General features: G+C 33.2%; 2 protein-coding genes across 3 annotated transcripts; both read right to left on the bottom strand.

The window, feature by feature from the left end:
- Positions 1 to 6,560: 6,560 nt before the first annotated feature.
- Positions 6,561 to 10,190, bottom strand: LOC114737676 (E3 ubiquitin-protein ligase MIEL1). The gene is made up of 12 exons (XM_028925635.1): positions 10,141 to 10,190; positions 9,947 to 10,034; positions 9,793 to 9,849; positions 9,640 to 9,672; positions 9,466 to 9,543; positions 9,284 to 9,327; positions 8,973 to 9,013; positions 8,273 to 8,355; positions 8,065 to 8,156; positions 7,908 to 7,977; positions 7,569 to 7,610; positions 6,561 to 7,079 (listed from the first exon to the last, which is right to left on the bottom strand). The coding sequence occupies exons 1-12, from the start codon at positions 10,188 to 10,190 to the stop codon at positions 6,954 to 6,956; spliced, it is 804 nt and encodes a 267-aa protein (XP_028781468.1). The 3' UTR covers positions 6,561 to 6,953.
- Positions 10,191 to 12,918: 2,728 nt separating this feature from the next.
- Positions 12,919 to 17,423, bottom strand: LOC114737675 (lipase). 2 transcript variants are annotated; one of them, XM_028925634.1, is made up of 11 exons: positions 17,320 to 17,423; positions 17,087 to 17,161; positions 16,509 to 16,588; positions 15,977 to 16,042; positions 15,786 to 15,833; positions 15,598 to 15,665; positions 15,023 to 15,095; positions 14,779 to 14,940; positions 14,152 to 14,346; positions 13,573 to 13,661; positions 12,919 to 13,398 (listed from the first exon to the last, which is right to left on the bottom strand). In XM_028925634.1, exons 2-11 carry the CDS (start codon positions 17,151 to 17,153, stop codon positions 13,185 to 13,187), a joined length of 1,062 nt encoding a protein of 353 aa, XP_028781467.1. In that variant the 5' UTR covers positions 17,154 to 17,161; positions 17,320 to 17,423; the 3' UTR covers positions 12,919 to 13,184. The 2 variants fall into 2 exon arrangements, with proteins under 2 accessions (XP_028781467.1, XP_028781466.1); XM_028925633.1 differs by having other exon boundaries at positions 17,087 to 17,156; positions 17,317 to 17,422.
- Between the last annotated feature and the right edge of the window lie 934 nt (positions 17,424 to 18,357).

Raw genomic sequence — 18,357 nt, 5'->3', positions numbered from 1 at the left:
TCAATCATTCGTATATAGGCGGCCTACTTTTTTCTTTTTTCATTTGTTAATTAATTTTTAATATGTTAAGTAGGCCACCTTTCAATATTTGTGAAAAATAAAGGAATAGGTGGCACCTACCATTCTTTTTCAATATTTGTCTCGTCATGAAGCTTCACGAAGAACAAATCAGAATCAGCACACAATTATATACACAGTTTTTTTTTTAATTAAAAGAGAGTTTCTATATATATATATATATATATATATATATAAAGCGCGAGATACCTTTAAAATAGAGCAAGGAAATAACAAATCAGACTCTTTCAAAAATTATAAAAATCAAACAAAATAAACAAAAAAAAAATTTCTCTTAAATAATAGATTATAATGAAGAGGAGCGTATCAGGCTTAATTAATCTATTTTCACTGTTTTCACCCTAATATTATTTGATGAACATTTGGTCGACATTTCATATTGGAAATAAGATTTATTTTTTATCCAGTTATACAAAATCTCATATCACATTCTCATGTTGAAAATATGGGTCTTATTAGGATTTAGGAGCAGTTCTCTATGAGTAATTTTTTTCACTAATGGTATTCAAACATTTTACACATTCTACATTTAATGTCAGAGTGGAGAAAATAAGTTACATCCACTAAAATAAATAAATAAATAAAGGGTAAAGATGTAATTTTATTTCTTATCTCATTTTTTTAGGTGTACCAAAATAAAGGTTACGAGTAAAATTTGACCACTAAAAAAATCAGGAGATGTTGAGTGTACTTAAAAAATAAGCTCAAGAATAAATTTGCTCTTTCATCCAATCATCCATAAATAAAAATAAATAAATGAATGAATAGATAAATGAAATGGATAGTTACACGCAAAGCAATTGAATGTAGCATGGACAAAGAAACCAAATGGGGAATATGCATACAAAAAATAAGTAAAATCTTTTAAGAGAATTATATTATTTGAAGTTACAAGACTGGGCATTTAAAATTATATACTTTTCTGATCTTATTTATAAGTCACTTCCAACATGTTTCATACAGATCAAAAAAAATTTTAAACTTCATTAACTTTCATTTAAAATTCAATAATTTTTTAACTTTATCCCTATTTAATATACGTTATACTTTATGTAAATAGAGTCAACACAGTAATGAATGAAAGATAAAATTATACATTAATACAAAAAACTTCTCTTAGTGCCTTATAAATAAAACTAAAAAATATCTTATCTCTTTATCTTATAAATAGGATTCGAAGAGTATATTTTAAAAAACTCAATCATGAATTTAATTCATATTATTAAACATCAGATAACATGATAAAGCTACTTATGCATGTGTGGGTCTATTAACCATGATGTATACATATAGATATAGAGAGAGAGAAGGGGGGAGGGGGTTATTGCGGAAAGTGATGGGCGTAGTCAAATGCGTGATCAAGCTTAACAGGAAATTTAAGGGGTTTGGTTGGCTTGTCAAGTGTTCGATTATCCACAACCTTGTACATTTGGATTATACTATATATATATATATATATATATATATATATAATACTAGTTATTAACATAAGATTTCATTTGACTTTTATTTTGTTCTAAATATAAGATCCTAATTCACTTTGTCCCTCATATTTATATTTTTTTTCCGAGATAATCCTTCTAATAATAGTAGTTCTAACCAATAAACTTAATTAGCAAGGATATTCTAGAAAAAATAATACTCCTCCGGTCCTTAATATAGGACTTAATTGTTGAGTTAATTTGATCTAAATATAAGACTCATTTCTCATATTTATCAATTTTCTCTAAATTATCCATATGGATACTTCCTCAACCATAATCAAGTAGAAGAGGGAGAGAGGTATTAAGAAAGATGATTATGGTGTTTTAGGAAAAATGTGTCACATTTCTTATAATTAACTAACTTATCTAACTTCCTTAATCTAATCAAATTAGTTAAATGGGTCTTATATTAAGGATCGGAGGAGTACTTATTTATTATAAATAATTAAATTAATGTATTTTCTTAATCTACTCAAATTATCTAACTAGCTTTTATATTTCGGACAGGAGGTATAGTATATATATAAAAGATTTTTTTCCTAAATGCACAAATAAAAAATTAGTTAAAAACATAGAGAGATATTCTTATTCATGCTATTCGTTTCTCTCCATCAAGAAAAACTCCAAAGTCCTTTCACCTTCATTAAAAAAAAAATAAAAAAATATATTGAATTTTGAAAAGATTTAAATTTTATTTCTAGTGGGAAGCAGCTGGATCTGCACTTCACCTTTCACTTTCACCAATCATGTACTACTGTAAATTCCGTGAAGAAATTATATAGTGGAAGTTGACACTTAAAAATTAGTTACTCCTCCGGTTTTAAATATAAGACTTCTTTCGTAATGTAATTTACACTACGAAATGGGTTTTATATTTAAAACCGGAAGAGTATTACATTATGAATGATATCTCACGTGAATATTTCAAATTATTGGAAACTAAACAGGCCAGTGAACTTATCGGCATGATAGTTTTGGGGTTGGAGGCTGAATGGGGATTATGATTAAAATAATATATTTTAATTAAAATATATAAATGTATAACTTTGAAAAAATTACGATTCATTGAAGCTGGCAAAAAGGAAAAAAAATTATGATTCAAACTTGTGTAATTGGGTTGGACATACATGAATGAGCCCGTAAGCCCACGTTCGTGGTCAAGCCCATATTCACGAGAAATAAGACAAAATTCAAATTTTATTGCCAGTGTAATTTCATCACTAACTTAAATTGTGAGTTCAAATCTCATTTGCTAGGTGAATAGTATCTTATTCATAGATGATTTATAAGAGGGTGTTTGGATTGAAGTCAAACAATAGTTTTAAAAGTACTTTTACGGTTTACGAAATAGATATGTAGAGGAGTTTGTCTCGTTTTGCAGAAAAGTGCTTTTAGAAAGTGTTTTTGGACAATAACCAAACACCTCTAAGTATCTCTATAAACAATTTAAATATAGATTACATTGTTTAAATCATATTAGTTGAGTCTTTTAGCTCAATAACATTAAGTATCTTCTTTAAGTGTGAAATTACGAGTTGGATCTTTAATAAACATGATAGGTATCAAACAACCAAAGGTCCCGAGTTCTAATCTGAATTCAAATCAACCAATACAATAACATTTGCGAGATCCTAAGATACTATTCAGTACGAGAGAAATGGAAGGGAGGGAAGGGAAAGGAAAATTTTAATGAGCTCTGTTTAAAAAATTGAAGAAGTGAGCTTTTGGAATTTTATTAAAGAGAAGAAGTAATATAAAAGAATAATAAAAATTAATTAAAAATGTTTAACTTCATTTTTTAAGTTTTTTAAAACCGAGTTTATTAAAATTTTTCTTGGACTCCTCTTCTCTCATTTTCCCTCGTACCAAACGGACCCTAAAAAAAGAATATATTTATCATAAAATCACACAAATAAGCAATATGCAATAACATAGTACGAGTATTTCGCTATAAGAAATAAAAATAAGTCCATGTTATGATATTTTTAGTGATTATTTTTCTTAATTAGAATCTCGGTTATTTCACCAAACATGTATGGAGAAAAGTTATTTAAAAAAATTGCAGAGAACAATACAAAATCAAATTTCCAGAATCGTAGCCAAACTACTCACATATAGCCCCTTTCATGGCGGGTGCTATTTCTGCACACGCGCGCGCGCACAACTTCCAATGATGAGTTTCTCTAACAGCTTCTGAAACCAACATTCACAAATCAACCCACCCTTTCTCTCTCATCATTCCAAAACCGTTTGGTTATATACATGTATTTGTGTGTGTACATATACACTCACACTGAGGCGAAAGCGTACTCATCTGCATAATCGTTTTCCCCTCACTGCCATGGAACGTCTCAGAACTGACTCTGTTAGGCCATTAAAATTGCTCGCTCAACTTCCGCCTCCGTCTGATGAGCCTGTTGTTGCAGTGGCCAAGGCGGGGAGAATCTCCGGCAAGCGTAGTAGACAAAGAGGTCTAGAGAGGAGCGAGGGCCTTGAGATTGAGCGCGATCGAAGGTTGAAGATGAATCATATGTTTGCTGAGCTTCAATCTACCGTTCCTGGTCTCTTTTCCAAGGTTCGTTATATAAATAACGGGTTCTCGATTTTGTCTTCTTCTACTTTTGGATCCTCGATCTTCGTTTTTACTACTGATGAAGTTCTCCGCTCTGGTACATTCTGTTTATCTCTGTAAATCAATCTCATAGTGATTGATCTTCTGTTTCTTCATTGTTTCGGATTCTAGGCAATGTTCAGTTAATACGTGGGTCCTTTTGAATTTACGCTTCACTTCATTTCGATGATTCTTCTATTTGTGAATCTGTCTAATCGGTTTTGTGCTTTTGTTTTGAACGTCAATGGATAACAAAGGTGTTTTTCCACTGTCTTAAACAATCTGATCAACTAATGAGATGTGTCCCCCCCCCCCTTTTTTCTAATTTACACCTATGGTCATTCTCCTATTTGTTAATTCTCATGTAGAATCACACTCCTATGATGTAAAATCACAGTCTGAAAATCACGAGCTTCGTGAGTCTTCTGGGTTTTCAATGTTCTAGAATTCATACCCTATTTGGGTTTCTTTAAATTTGTATTGAGCATTTAAATTGCTTTTGGGAATCCAGGGCTTCATTTAATTCAGCAATGAGCGCGGTTCTGGTTTCTGACTCCCCATCTTCACTGAAAATTATATCGCGCGTTTACATCCTCTTCAACGGTCTTTGAATTTTTACTTTCAGGCTACAAGGGAAATGATCGTAAACGAAACAATAAACTATATCAAGGACCTTGAGAAGAAGATGAAAAGATTAGAAGAGCTTAAGGGGTTAATAATGGAACCAGAAGCGTCTGGAGGGAAGTTAATGCTTCCATGTACAGGCAATAAGAATTCCTCCATTACAGTTTCTGTATCTGGAAATATTGCCTTCTTTGGGATTCAATCAAAAGCTCAATTTGGTTTAATCACAGTGATCTTCAAGGTGTTCTACAAGCACAATGCTGAAATTTTGGCTGCAAATGTTTCTGTCAACAACGGAGAATTGACATTGGCAATCACAGCTTCATTAGTTCATGATGGTCATAATGATGGAAATGTTGCCGCTGAGAAAATCAAGAGAGAGATTCTGGGTCTCTAGATTCAAGGTTTGCTTGTTTTTTGATTTTTCAATACATTATACATAGAGAAAAATCAATACTGGGGTTTCAGGGTGGAGAGACAAATAACCCTCAAGCAGAGAGGAAGCAGAGATAAACATTAAATTTTTTTATTTTGGGCAGAAACATGAAAAATTATTATATTACTCTCACAGAAAAGCAACAAATTTTTTTCCCACTTTGTACCAGAATTTATATATGCAATGAACCAATGGTGGCCGTCTCCTGTCTTATTGTCGTTCTTTTGGCTGCTAGGTTATAATCTTTTTAGGAATAATTGTTAGAAAGCCAAGACCATTCCAGTTTTCCAGTATGAACGTTAGATTATAACTTTTTGTTTCTTTTATTATAGGAAAAACAACTTTTCTAAAGTTACTCTAATAGGGAAACTCTGTAAGCCGTATAATGTGGAAGGAGAATCCTATAGGAAAGAATTGGAGAAATTACATTGTTTGACAATGAATATGTTAAATATCTTTAAAAAAGAATATATTAATTGTTATTATGATGATTATGACAAGTGAAAACAAAATTTATGACAAAACACATCGGATGGGTGTAATTTAATTCAGTTCTTCTTTTTTAAGTTCAAACTACATGAAAGCATTGCAACGTTTGTATATTAGTTTTATATTTAAACTTTAACTTAACAAGGTAAAATGAAATCTTTTAAATTTTAAATTGTTGGAGGCCCCTACATTGCATAGAGTTTGGAAAATAAATTACACCATTCCTAACTCATAAATTACATGTTATTGTTTTTTCCCCCCCTATAACTTACACTTAAGAGAGCTTTAAAAGGGGTACTTGGTGTCAGTAATATTAGAGTTTGTATATTATAAATGTTGTGATCCTGAATGCTTCTTTGGATACTTTTGATTGCAACGAAGTCCAAATTAGTTTGTACGAACCTCAATCAAGTCAAAGATAATTCATTCAAGTAAGAACTAAATGTATTCACGGGCAGTAATTTTTAAATGCAATTTAGTAGATGTTAAATGTTCATTTTTCACTACTAAACCAACCTATTGGTATGTTTGGTATATGTCAACAAATCAATACCTCTCAATTTTAACGTGCTTAAATGCTCCCATCTAATTATTTTATATCTAGTCCTTCCTCACACCGTACACAGTTGAAAATTAGGGGGGAATTTAATAAACATACACTTACCAAGGTCTTAATTGGTACTCCAGTTTTAGCGCAAGTGAATCACACGAATTACAAATTTTAAGTAACATTCATAATAATAGAAGAACAATAACAGAAGAGAATAGTCAAAGTCCGGCTTGGTTATTATTATTTAAAAAAAAAAAAGATATCAAAATAACGAATAAAAATATTCTATAGGAAAAACTATAAGTAGATTCAAGCTTAATATCTAGAGATATACTGCTTTGACTAGCAAAGGTCCTCTCAGGAACAGAGCATGACAAAGACAAAAGATAACAAACTGCTATCACAATTTACAGCCATAATGAATAGCGATTGGCCACATGCCTTGCATTGTGTTGATTACATCCAATGGCAAAACACAAGCATCATTATCATCCAAATATCATAAATACATCATCATTAACAAGTACAATTACTGGCAATTCACCATGAGGATAAAGTGTTTCCCCCCTTAGCACCATAAACGCAATTCATTCACTCCATATCCAGGCAAGGACATTAATTGAATCAGAGCAATCTACAACAATGGGGATGGATGTAATAACTTGAAGAAGAACATAGTGGTCATTGAGGAAGAACAGGAGGAGCAATTGTACGAGTATTATATGATCTGCAGTGACCGCATTTTTGCCCAACTATGTGGAAGTAAACTTCAGTTGTGTCATTGCAGTCATTGCATAGTATCCAAACCTGCATTATTCCGTAATAAGTATTGCCTAGTTTTATTGATATATCAATACATATGTAATATGCCATGCTATTCAAAATCATGAAACGGACAATTCATTCCTTAAACTCTACTATAGAACGCACAGAAAAATATGTCTAATTCAAGTAAATTATGCACACTAGCCCTTTCAGAAGTTCTCAGATACCTGAAAGAATAATCGTATACAATACACAGTGTGCCTAACTGCGTATCACATGCTCGCTTCAGCCAAGAGGCAAATCTCATGGGTGTGGAAATTTACATGCGTGGTCTGACATGGGCGGCGGATCATGGTCACGTACTATACAAGTTTTAAGGTCATGCATCTTTTCTTATCTTATTTACACTAATTCTGCACGGTTATTCTGCTCACTGCTGGACTGGGGAAATCTAAAATAAATGGAAAAGGACAGCGGAATGGAGAAAAACAGAAGTGGACGGTGGATATATATTCAAAGAATATATTTTACCTTCCTGTCCCGATAATCTTCAGGCATGACTGTTTCTTCAATCTGATATTAGCATAAATGAAGCAGTAATGAGACAGTGACATCATAATTGAAGTATGATATTTCTGTAATATTCTTGACAAAATAAGTGCATCCTAAATGCCAAAAAATGACTACATCTGGAAAATTTAAAGCCCGAGTATAATTTATATATAATCTCCATCACATTCTTTCACATCGAACTTGAAATAGTCACTGATCTTGCCATCTCGGGTTTTCTGAGTTGAAATGGGTCCTTCAACGCAACCAAAGCATGCAAATCGGGCAAAAGCATCTACAGAATTTGACATAAGAGGTTACCTCTTCATCCATTCTCTTCCATGTACTGGACATATCCACCACTGACTTGGAGCATATGGGGCAACAATACCTGGAACATGAGATCAAATCAAGTTCATATTAACGGAGAAATTATGTTTTACAGAACGAGCACTTCTCAAATAAGTAATATACTCACTTGAAACGCTTTATCATCTCTTGGTAACACTCACAATGCATTGTGTGACCACATTTCATTACAGTAGTGTCTTTCAATGAATCAAAAAGGTACTGCACAAACAGGATAAAGTCACAACAGAATATTGTCAATTTCCACCTCAAGATACAAAGGAATTCCCCCCCTGATTAGAAACTTGAGCTATGGAAAGTGGGAAAGAGGCACACACCTCATAACAAATTGGACAGTGATGCCTCATAGAGTTCTCTATACAAGAATGATTATCACGCAGGCCAATCGAATAACAGGACCCTACAGCATAAAAACCATTTTTTATACAGAAACCCCCAACAGGAATGTGTGCAATAAGCAATTTACTTCAATAATGAGTCCCCCCCCCCCCATCTATTAAGCCGTGCACATATTAATGGACTCTAACCATAAAAATATTAGAAACTCCGAATCAGTTTTTGCCCCCTCAATCTTGTATAACATACAATGATTTGTGAGCTTACGGGTGTTGAAACAAAAGAATGCCTCTTCATGAGTTTTTGTCCCCTAGACTGACTGGGATAGGTATTAGGCGAAGACATGGACAAAAAAAATATTTCACAGGGTTTGGAAATTTGGTGCTCCAAATTAAACTATAAGCAATGGGTTCTGTCACATTAGCAGTAAGATGGAATAAGTTGGCACTCGAGCACAAATTGCCACTTAGCAATGAAAGAAAATAATGACAAAGCCAGGTTCGTAGGAAATAATGATTTTACTGAGGTAGTGAACACTCCAGAAACAAAAGAAGCAAAGCCATGAATCTGCTATCAATACATGAGTGAACAACTTTACACCATAGCTTTATTTCAAGGAAACAATTTCCATGCCCAAGTCAAAAAGAAAGCCATATTGGAGATATGGTGATGAATACATACCGCACTTTTTGCAATGATAATAATTCTGACGACCACCGACCCTGTTTCCAACGACATAAATTTCATTATTCTCAAGACTTAATGTTTATGAACATAACAGAATAAGAACCTAACAAAACATATATTCGTTTACAGAGGTTCTTTAGAAATGGTATATTAAAGGTAAGTAGAAGGAGTCAATCATGGAGATACACATACACAAATTAGGTATATATATCTTCATAAATAGCTTAGCCAACATATTTTTCGTAAACCTGATCTACTTGGGCCAAAAAAAAAAAAAAATCTCAACACAAACACATTCAGCTCACCTACAGATCCCACAATCATCACAATGAAACTCCTGTTTCCCAGTCTGCATACCAAAAATCAGCGCCATTTAAGAAAAGGGTGAGATCAACAACAACAAGCAGGATTATACACCAAAGTAGAAGGAGATCAATAATATTCAAAATTAAAATTTAATCGGACGATATGGGAAATGAGCCATTACATCATCATCGAAGAATTTGCAGATTTCGCAGAAATATTCTCCCATCATGACGCCACAGTTTGTGCAAACTTGAGCAATCTTCAAAGAATACGTTCAAATGAAAAACAATCGAAACCGAATGGCAAATAAGACCAATGTTTTCAATCGGGGATGGAAAGGAAAAAATATACATACTGGCTGCTCTGTGTCACAAACCGCACAAACAACCTGAAACGGCAATGAAATGTAAAAACTACATGAGAATTGTCGTCTTCAGTGACTGATACAACGAAAAAAAGATTTTATTCTTAATAACCGAAAATCCACAGAGTCACGAATTCATCGTACTTGTTCAACATCTTGGCGTACTAGTTCATGCCGATCACAGATATTGCCCAACATGCTCTAAGGAAACAACACAAATCCGAATCAGCTAAATGCAAGAAACTTGAGCAGAGGATATGGGGAAAAATAAAACAGGAAGAAGATGATCAAGGAATACCACTGCCTCGTTATGACAATGACGACACCAGTAAATCTCATTGCAACAAGGAGCTCGAATCATGCATCTTCTCCTATAATGCTTGCACCTATCAAATAAACATCCACAGATCAACAAAGAAGCAATGCAAACAACATCGAAGACGACGAAAACAATCATGAATCAACGAACAAAAAGCAGAAGGGGATGAATACCCGTATCCCATCTTGCCGAAGTGAAGGCGTTCATTGGCAGAGCCTTCCATGAGATTTGGAAGAGACGGAAAAGGGAAGGCTCTGAAGGAAGGGGAAGGAGAAGGGAAGGGGTTTCCTGATTTGGGAAGAAGTGTGGGATTGGATTGCCGTGATCCTCAAAGAGGAATGGAGCCATAATGCTTAAAGAGCAAAAATCCTTTATCTTGGGATTATTTTAATGGCAGAAAGGCAAAGGGTCGCTCCAAAAAATGAACGAACAGTAACATGCCCACTTGCTGGGGACGGAAGAGGAAGAGAGAGAGAGAGAAAGAAAATGAAAGAAAGGATAAGAAAGAGGGTCTGCCCCACACAGGTTGCTTCAACAGCGGAGAAAAGGATTACCCGCCGAAATACCAGCGAGTAAATCAATTACACTAATTTTTTCGTAGGAAAAAAAATCTTAAAAAAGACTTTGAAAATTAAAAAATTATGCACAAAGACCTATTCACAAAAAGTATTTTCATTTAGTTATCAATTATTATCAATATTAATATTAATATTATAGCGGGTCGCTATTTACTATTTTTCTATTTTTAAGATTTTTTTTTGTAATTTTCCCAAAAATGAACGTTATTTTGAAAATCGTTATTAGAAAATTAATTATGCAATGGATCCATCAAATCTGAGCATATATAACTCTTTTTCTGTGTAATACTACCTCCTTAATCTCCTATCAATATTATTTTGAAAATAGTGATTGGAAAATTAATTATTTATTATAAATAACTAACTTAATTTTTTTCTTTAATCTCATCAAATTAGTCAACTAACTCTTATAATTAGGACCGGAGGTAGTATATTTTTAACTATGTATGAATATTTTTATTTTATATATAATTAAAGATAAATTACACATTAAAAATAAATATCTTATATTAAGAACAGGTTAGTATTATTATATCAAATCTATGAAATGTGGCTCATAACTCTTAACAATTGTTTGGGGGAAATATACATATAAATATATATATGCATGATAATTTTTTAGAAATGAAATATAATTTTCAATATGACATTTGTATGCGTGTGTTGATATTAGGTTTGATACGGTTATTTTGGGTAATTGATTTTTTTTATTAATTCTATGTGATTTTAAAAAGTTTCGAAAAATGCACAAGGTTGAGACTAATTAAGTCTATACATAAAATTTATTGAATAAATTTATGAGAAAAATATAAACAATTGTAGGTGGAGTTAGTTTCTTGTGTGGAAAATAAACTACCCATATGGTCGGAAAATTGTTGACAATAATTGAGATATTTTTGCAACAAACAGTAATTGAGATTTTTTTGCAACGAACAATGATTGAAATTCTATGTGTGTACGTAGGGAAATGACAAAATCAAATGTAGGCGTTTAGATCTGATCTGAAAGTTGAAAGAATATTGAAGAGACGACATGATGGAAGTAACCAGCTCCTTATCAGCAGCTCACAAGTCTTTGAATCCCACGTGTCATGGAATATTTCATATTATTCTTTTCCTTTTTAAGAATGAAATACTCATCCGGTCCTAAATATAAGATCTTTACACAGTTGATAACCTATTTAGGACCGACCCTTACATACACTAGTATAAGAGTCTTGTATTTAGGACTGAAAGAGTATGAAACAGTGTGTTGAAAGTAATGTTAGGTAATAAGTTGATAACCTGTTAGTTAAAGTGAGTTAATATGAATTAACTCATTTAACTCATAATCTTGTGAAAGGTTGGTTGATGGTTTTATGATAAGTATTTTTTCATTAACAAAGTTAAATACAAATGATCGGGACAACAAATCCAGCTCATTTAAGCAACAATCGAATATAAATGCAATCTGACCTACTCAACTTCAAATCATATCACAAGATTTTAAGAGTAAAATAGAAGATAGTTAGTAAATTTTTTAGAAATAAATAACTTATTTATATATATTAAAAAACTAATTAAGTTAGTTATTTAGTAAATTTTTTAGAAATAAATAACTAATTAAAAAATTAGTTAAGCTAGTTCTTTATAATAAATATATGCTATTTTTTTCCAACTAATCCTTTTGAGCTATTAAAAAAAATATCCTTTTGATCATTATCCTCACAACCTCTCCAATAGGAACCCCTTGTAATACATGTAATTAATAGAAATAATTTTAAAAAATTATAAATTTAGGACCACTCCTGCATTTAAAATTAAAACAAATCCCGGCGAGCATATAAAGATATGTAGAGTCAATATAACACACACAATACATTCTTGCTGCAGACTTGGTGGTTTGAGTAAAATCTATTTCAATCAGGATCAGTCCGAATGGACTGTTGCCAACAAGATTCGCTTATGAGTTCATCTCTGCCTCTTGTAAGGGTAAGCCTTGACCATTAAAAAAAAAAAAATCCATTTCCACCCGTCTCCAAAAGGGTTTAATCTGGAGAGGGCAAATTCGGCATTGTAGTAAAGTTTAGTACTTAATTTTTGTGTCAGGAAAATTTCAAGCCAAGGTATGATTGTATTTTGCATGAGTTTACAGGTGAAACTGTCCCCAATAATACCAGACTAAAATTTCCATGCAGCTTTTACGTGTTTGTTAAGCTAAGTTTCCCCTAAAAAACAGACAAATTGGTGTTTTTAACCAAAACAGTACCACATAATTAGGTCTTCAAATAAAATTCTTTCACATATCTTGCTTCAATGAAGAACCTCATAGCCAGGGTCCGGGGGGGAAAAAAAAATCAAAAGAAAGAAAGAAAAAGAGAACAGAACAGAAAAGAAGAATCTGCTAGCAAACACACATGGAATTTTACCTAAAAATTAGTTCTTGTGATATTTACAAAGGTGAGAATATACAGAATTCGTTCACTTTTACTATGTACACAAACTCCCTTCAGTTCGGTCAGATGAGGACAAGATTCATCTTTTTTATGGCTCATGCCGTCTGCCAGGATCCTGAAGAAAGCATAAATCATGCTCAAGTATAATACCTCCACAGCCGATCTCTTGCACAGCCCTTGCTATACGCAACTCATGCGGATTAAATCAAACCCTAAGATGCTTTCCCTGAATTTGAACGTCGGTGCTCAATTCAAGAAGGGAAGCTGCAGGTTCTCTGGATAATATTAAGTTTCCTCCTTGATCTCTGACACTATAGCCCAGAACGTGTGGATCCATCAGACTGCATGCTGGATTCTCTGAGTGCATTGTAACACCAAAATAGATTAAGTGGTCTGAGATGCTATTCCCACTCACTGACCTGCATGGTCAGATGAATTTTGATCAGAAGTTTGATTTAAACTATCCTCTCTAGTGTTTTGTCTAGGCCACAGCTATCCATGCACCAGTTGGTCATATGGCAGGCATACAAATAGAAGCAAAAGTTTACAGATTTTATGATTTCAACGACATAATGACAAAAATAATGATTTACCTGCTACAAGATGGATCTTCACCGGTTCTATCACAAATTTTCTCAGCTTTATAAACAAGACTTCCAAATCTCATGCTATAAATCCATACCTGCAGTCCACAATAGTTTCCAACTTTTATGAACCGGCAAACAAACTATAAAAGGTAAGTGCCGCATCTTAGTCAATTTCCACTTTAAACCAAGAGAATAGAGCATAATTAAAGCAGCATAGACAAAAATAGAAAATTTTATGTTTTATAAGGAGCTGAAAAGCATATTGAGGAAACTTGCAAAAGATCCATTGAGAATTTTATAATCCAAAACCTCTCCGCTGTTGGGACATTGGACATGCACAGCAGATTTGATGAGTCAAACCTAAAATAGGTATGCAACGGTTAAGCAGGTGGATACCCTTGAAGATTTTTTGAGGATATAGCAAAAGCTAATATTAACATCAAAAGGTACACTGCATGTAACAGTCATTCTTGACATTTGATATTTCCACAGACAACCACGTAGAATCACTTTAAGTTAAGGATAATATTACAGGTTTAATAGGCAGAATTCTATGACTTCAATCATCCATATGCCATGGCATACCTCTCTTGGAAAGTGGTGGTATGTCTTGTGTGGCAAATAAGAATAGTATGGAGGCAAATGAGGAACAATATCATGCTCATTTGTGACTCGGATAGTCTTTGGCACAAGTTGGCTATAATAAGATGCAAAAGCAGCATTGCCAACACGGGGTTGTCCAAATGTCATAACCTGAACATTCTGGGCATTTTCATTGACCTGTAAACAGGCAAAAGAACACATGAACGTTATTTCATCTTTAACAAACAGGAAAATCATAAAGCGGAAACATAAAATCATGGCCCAGGAAAAACACAACAGTAAAAGAATTTAGCTCGAACACTACTCCATTGATACCTCAGAAGTAAAATTACATCAATTAAAAAGTTGAATTCTATGTTTGACAGTAACATCCCATCATAAACACAAGCCAAAAGTTCCACCACAAACAAAGCCATCTTCAACAAGTGCAACGATTATTTCACATAAAATTGGATGCCCTACCTGAAAGCAAAACACAGACTAACTACGCAAAGGACAGAGAACTTGAAGCCATAAAATTGGATGCCCTACCTGACAGAGAACTTGAAGCCATAAAACCAGCATTCTTTAATGCCTGGTCAAATAAAAAATATCCTAAATTACAATTACCGTCAAATCAAGTCCACAAAACGCTGCCATTGCCCCACCCATTGAATGCCCTGTCACAATAATTTCAACGTCTCCATAAAATTTCTTTGCTCTTCTAACAGCATCTATAATTGCAGGACGCAAAGTTGTGTTATGGTATGCATAATAGAATCCATAGTGTACCTGAAGCAAATAATAACCATACGTCAGAAACGGCAGTCCATCCCTCTAAAATAAATTGTACTCAAACTTTAACATAACATACCATTGCATCAGGCATGCCTGGATAGTTTATATCAAGCTGCTTCCAAAATAAGTCTTCAATCCAGTTCCGGATGCTGTTCACAGCCAGCATATGTACAAATGAGCTCAACGTAAGAAAATGTTTATATAAATGTTTTAACGGACAAAACTTTCATAAGGAAAAAAGTATGCTCTCTAACTCTCAAAGGTCAACATAAGAGAATGTATAATCACTTTGCCACACAATAATGGGTTTCATGACTGATGCCACGTGAATATGAATAAATCGCAACCAAAAGTTATAAACCTAAGCATATAAATGACCCTCTGTATGTATGCATCTAATAACTGTTCATTCACAAAACCCACGTTGACAGGCACACGTGTAAGAAATACTATACATAAAGTGGCAAGCAAGTCACATTCTTTCTTTGTACTGAACTCTACGGGAAAGTGACATCTACAATATACAAATGATTTCAAACAATAACCCAATGGTTTTACTTTGGAGTTCATCCAAAGATCTCAACCCAGAATGCTGTTAAAAAGAAAAAAGAAAGGGGTGGGGGCGAATTTTAGGCCAAGGAGACTTCATACCTGTGTTCCTGAGTTCCTCTGAATGCAATGATTATGGCATTAGGATCCTTTGCCACTCCAACAAACCCCTAAAACAGGTCAAATGCACAAGACAACATGTATCATTAAAATATAACAAAACAATTTAAGAGGATATGTGAACTCCACAATTTATAGTGAGTAGTAATGTTTCTGTGATGAGGATGTACCTGTAAGCAATGCTCAACATCAACAACCAGCTCTATAATTTCGAATCCCTGTTCCATTTAAAGACCTTCAGACAAATAAATATAGTGCCAAACTAACATATTACGAAGACTAAAGTGATTCAGAGCTCATCCAGGCAACATATTACACAATAGTTACATTTATACTAACACAATATTTACATTCTCAGCACCTTGGTTAAACCATTACATCTGGAGCAAGTCCAAGCAAAAAGTTCTGTCAAATCCGACACATATACCTGCAAAGACAAGACCCTTCGATCCTCAAACACAAGTCAAGCAAAATTCCTAAGACTTTTTCCAGCAAGCAGAAATCCAATCCACACATGTAAAACAACATTAAGTACGCAATGCAGATTCAAATTAAGCTAGACTGACACGTTTCAATAGCCCTAAGTTGATTTCTTTTGGCCCCTAATCTAATCAACACTTCCATCAATCAGGAGAAGCTTGTGAGATGAGATTATCCCTTCATTATTAGATCATTTAATTGTATAAAAGCATGACTATAAACATGGATTTCCTTTTCTTTCTTATAAAAGGAAATCCTTACCTTGACTGAACCTAAGACCTCTATGTAAACCACCAGCCAAACCCACCACCAGAGCTCAACTAGGCCGGGCATCAAGCAAGAAATGATACAAAAGACAAGGTTTCTAATCTAAATTGCCTATAGTAAACATCGAACATTCACAAGGAACTGACCGCAGAAGCATATTCCACTAATATTGTAGCTAGCGTATGGTTGTAGAAGGCATGATGACTTTTCTGCTTAGCCTTGAGTTCTGAAAATGAAAACCAGAGTGATATTAGAACCTAATTACGAGTTTCTCACATTAGAAGAATAATCTTACGTGTTCATGTCCCAAAAAGCACAAAGGCATATCTCTGTATCTTCTCTGACCGCAAAATAAAAAAGAACAGTTTCTAAGAGGACTGACCAACTTCCCTCCCAGTTATTAGCACACTAAATTAGGTACTTCGATCTCCTTGAAATTTAGAAGAAAAAATTATCTTATTTCCATACCCACAAAAAAAGAAATAGTTCCATAATAGGAGGAAAAAACACCCCAAAACTTGGCAATCTACAAATATGAATTAATATTTACACAGCACAATCAGTTACACTAACCAGAAAAAATACGGTATGATTAAGAAAGGTGCCGATGATCAATTGAAGCAGAAAGCCTTAATAATGGAAAAATTAATAAATAACACAAACAGATAGAGATAGAGATAGAGAGAGTTATGCATGGCAGAAATGTTAAACGTTCCACTCTTACCTCTCCCGTTCGAGAGGGCAAGCAGACATAAACAGCCAGTCAATAATAACCATGAAGTCTTCCCCATAACCTGCAAAATCAGGACAGATGCGAGATGAGATAAATTAAACCAACACGTTCAGTTCTAATCAATTTCAAATTTAAAAAAAAAAAAACACCAAGAATCCAAATCAAAATATATAACATTACGCCAGACTAATACATTAGATAGATATGCAAAACCGACTTGCCTTCGGTAATTGAACGCCGACGACAACTGAAATTTGCTCGTCCGTGTGCTCCGGTGCAAGCAAATCTACGTGGTAAAGGGACGGCTGAGAAAAATGGGAGTCTTCGATTCGGACATTCAACAGGGAGAGATGACGATGAAGAGGACAAAAAGACAAATTAACAAATAATCACAGATGCGACGTCGCTGTTATTATTATAAGAATAATAGAATAGGGAAAAATAATTCCTTCAACTTCAACTAATAACTCCACGCAACTGAATCCTTACCATTTAAAAAATTTAAAATATTAATTTTTATATTTTCTAAAAAGTAAAATTATGTGTTCTATGAAATTTAAAAAATAAAATTTTAACTGATTAAAATTATGAGAATAGAGTTTCTGCGAGCTAAAATTGTAGAAATTATGTTGCACTAGTTTACGTCCTTTTGATTTGTTAAAATGAAACACGAATATCCTATGGATGCGCGAACTATATCTTTTTTTTGTAGGGCAACGTTCGAATTATGACTTTTTTTGGGCAAAAACTAGCCAATTCTAACTTTACCTTTTTTGTTAAAAAATTATTTAGAATTAATATCAGCCCTTTTGGTTTCATATAGTTATGGAGAGATCAAAACCAAAATTTCATAAAACGTATATGAATCATTTATTAACCCCGTACAAAAAATTATGAAACTATAGAAATAATAACTAATTATTTAAAATTATAGGATCATAATCAAAATTCAATAAACTCTAAGGATTACAAATGATACTTAGTACTCTTTTAGTTATTGATATAAAGCCTAATTGTTTAGTTAATTTTGATTTTAAATATAAGATATATTTCTCATATTTATTAGTTTTTTTTCTAAATTATCCCTATTGGTACTCTTTCAATATGATTAAGTAAAAGAAGAAGGAAGCATATTAAGAAAATAATTATAGTATTTTAGGAATATGTCATACTTCTTGTAACTAACTAACTTACCTAACTTTCTTAATCTAATCAAATTAGTTAAATAGATTTTATATTAAGGAATATTAACTTAACCATGA

This window comes from Neltuma alba, unplaced genomic scaffold (assembly GCF_004799145.2).
Source record: "Neltuma alba isolate B1F8T4 unplaced genomic scaffold, ASM479914v2 tig00013478_pilon, whole genome shotgun sequence".
NCBI classification, from domain to species: domain Eukaryota; kingdom Viridiplantae; phylum Streptophyta; class Magnoliopsida; order Fabales; family Fabaceae; genus Neltuma; species Neltuma alba.
This window is presented reverse-complemented; position numbering and strand designations above follow the sequence as displayed.

Bases quoted from the DNA above. Each gene is read 5' to 3' on its own strand.
- LOC114737675 (XM_028925634.1), bottom strand. From the start codon at position 17,153: ATGGGGAAGACTTCATGGTTATTATTGACTGGCTGTTTATGTCTGCTT. The intron at 16,589-17,086 runs GTAAGAGTGGAA...TTTCATTTTCAG, and splicing joins TGCCCTCTCGAACGGGAGAG to AACTCAAGGCTAAGCAGAAA. The intron at 16,043-16,508 runs GTCAGTTCCTTG...TTGTCTTTGCAG, and splicing joins TAGTGGAATATGCTTCTGCG to GTATATGTGTCGGATTTGAC.
- LOC114737676 (XM_028925635.1), bottom strand. From the start codon at position 10,190: ATGGAAGGCTCTGCCAATGAACGCCTTCACTTCGGCAAGATGGGATAC. The intron at 9,014-9,283 runs GTGAGCTGAATG...CGTTGGAAACAG, and splicing joins GATGATTGTGGGATCTGTAG to GGTCGGTGGTCGTCAGAATT. The intron at 8,356-8,972 runs GTATGTATTCAT...TTTATGCTGTAG, and splicing joins TTATCATTGCAAAAAGTGCG to GGTCCTGTTATTCGATTGGC.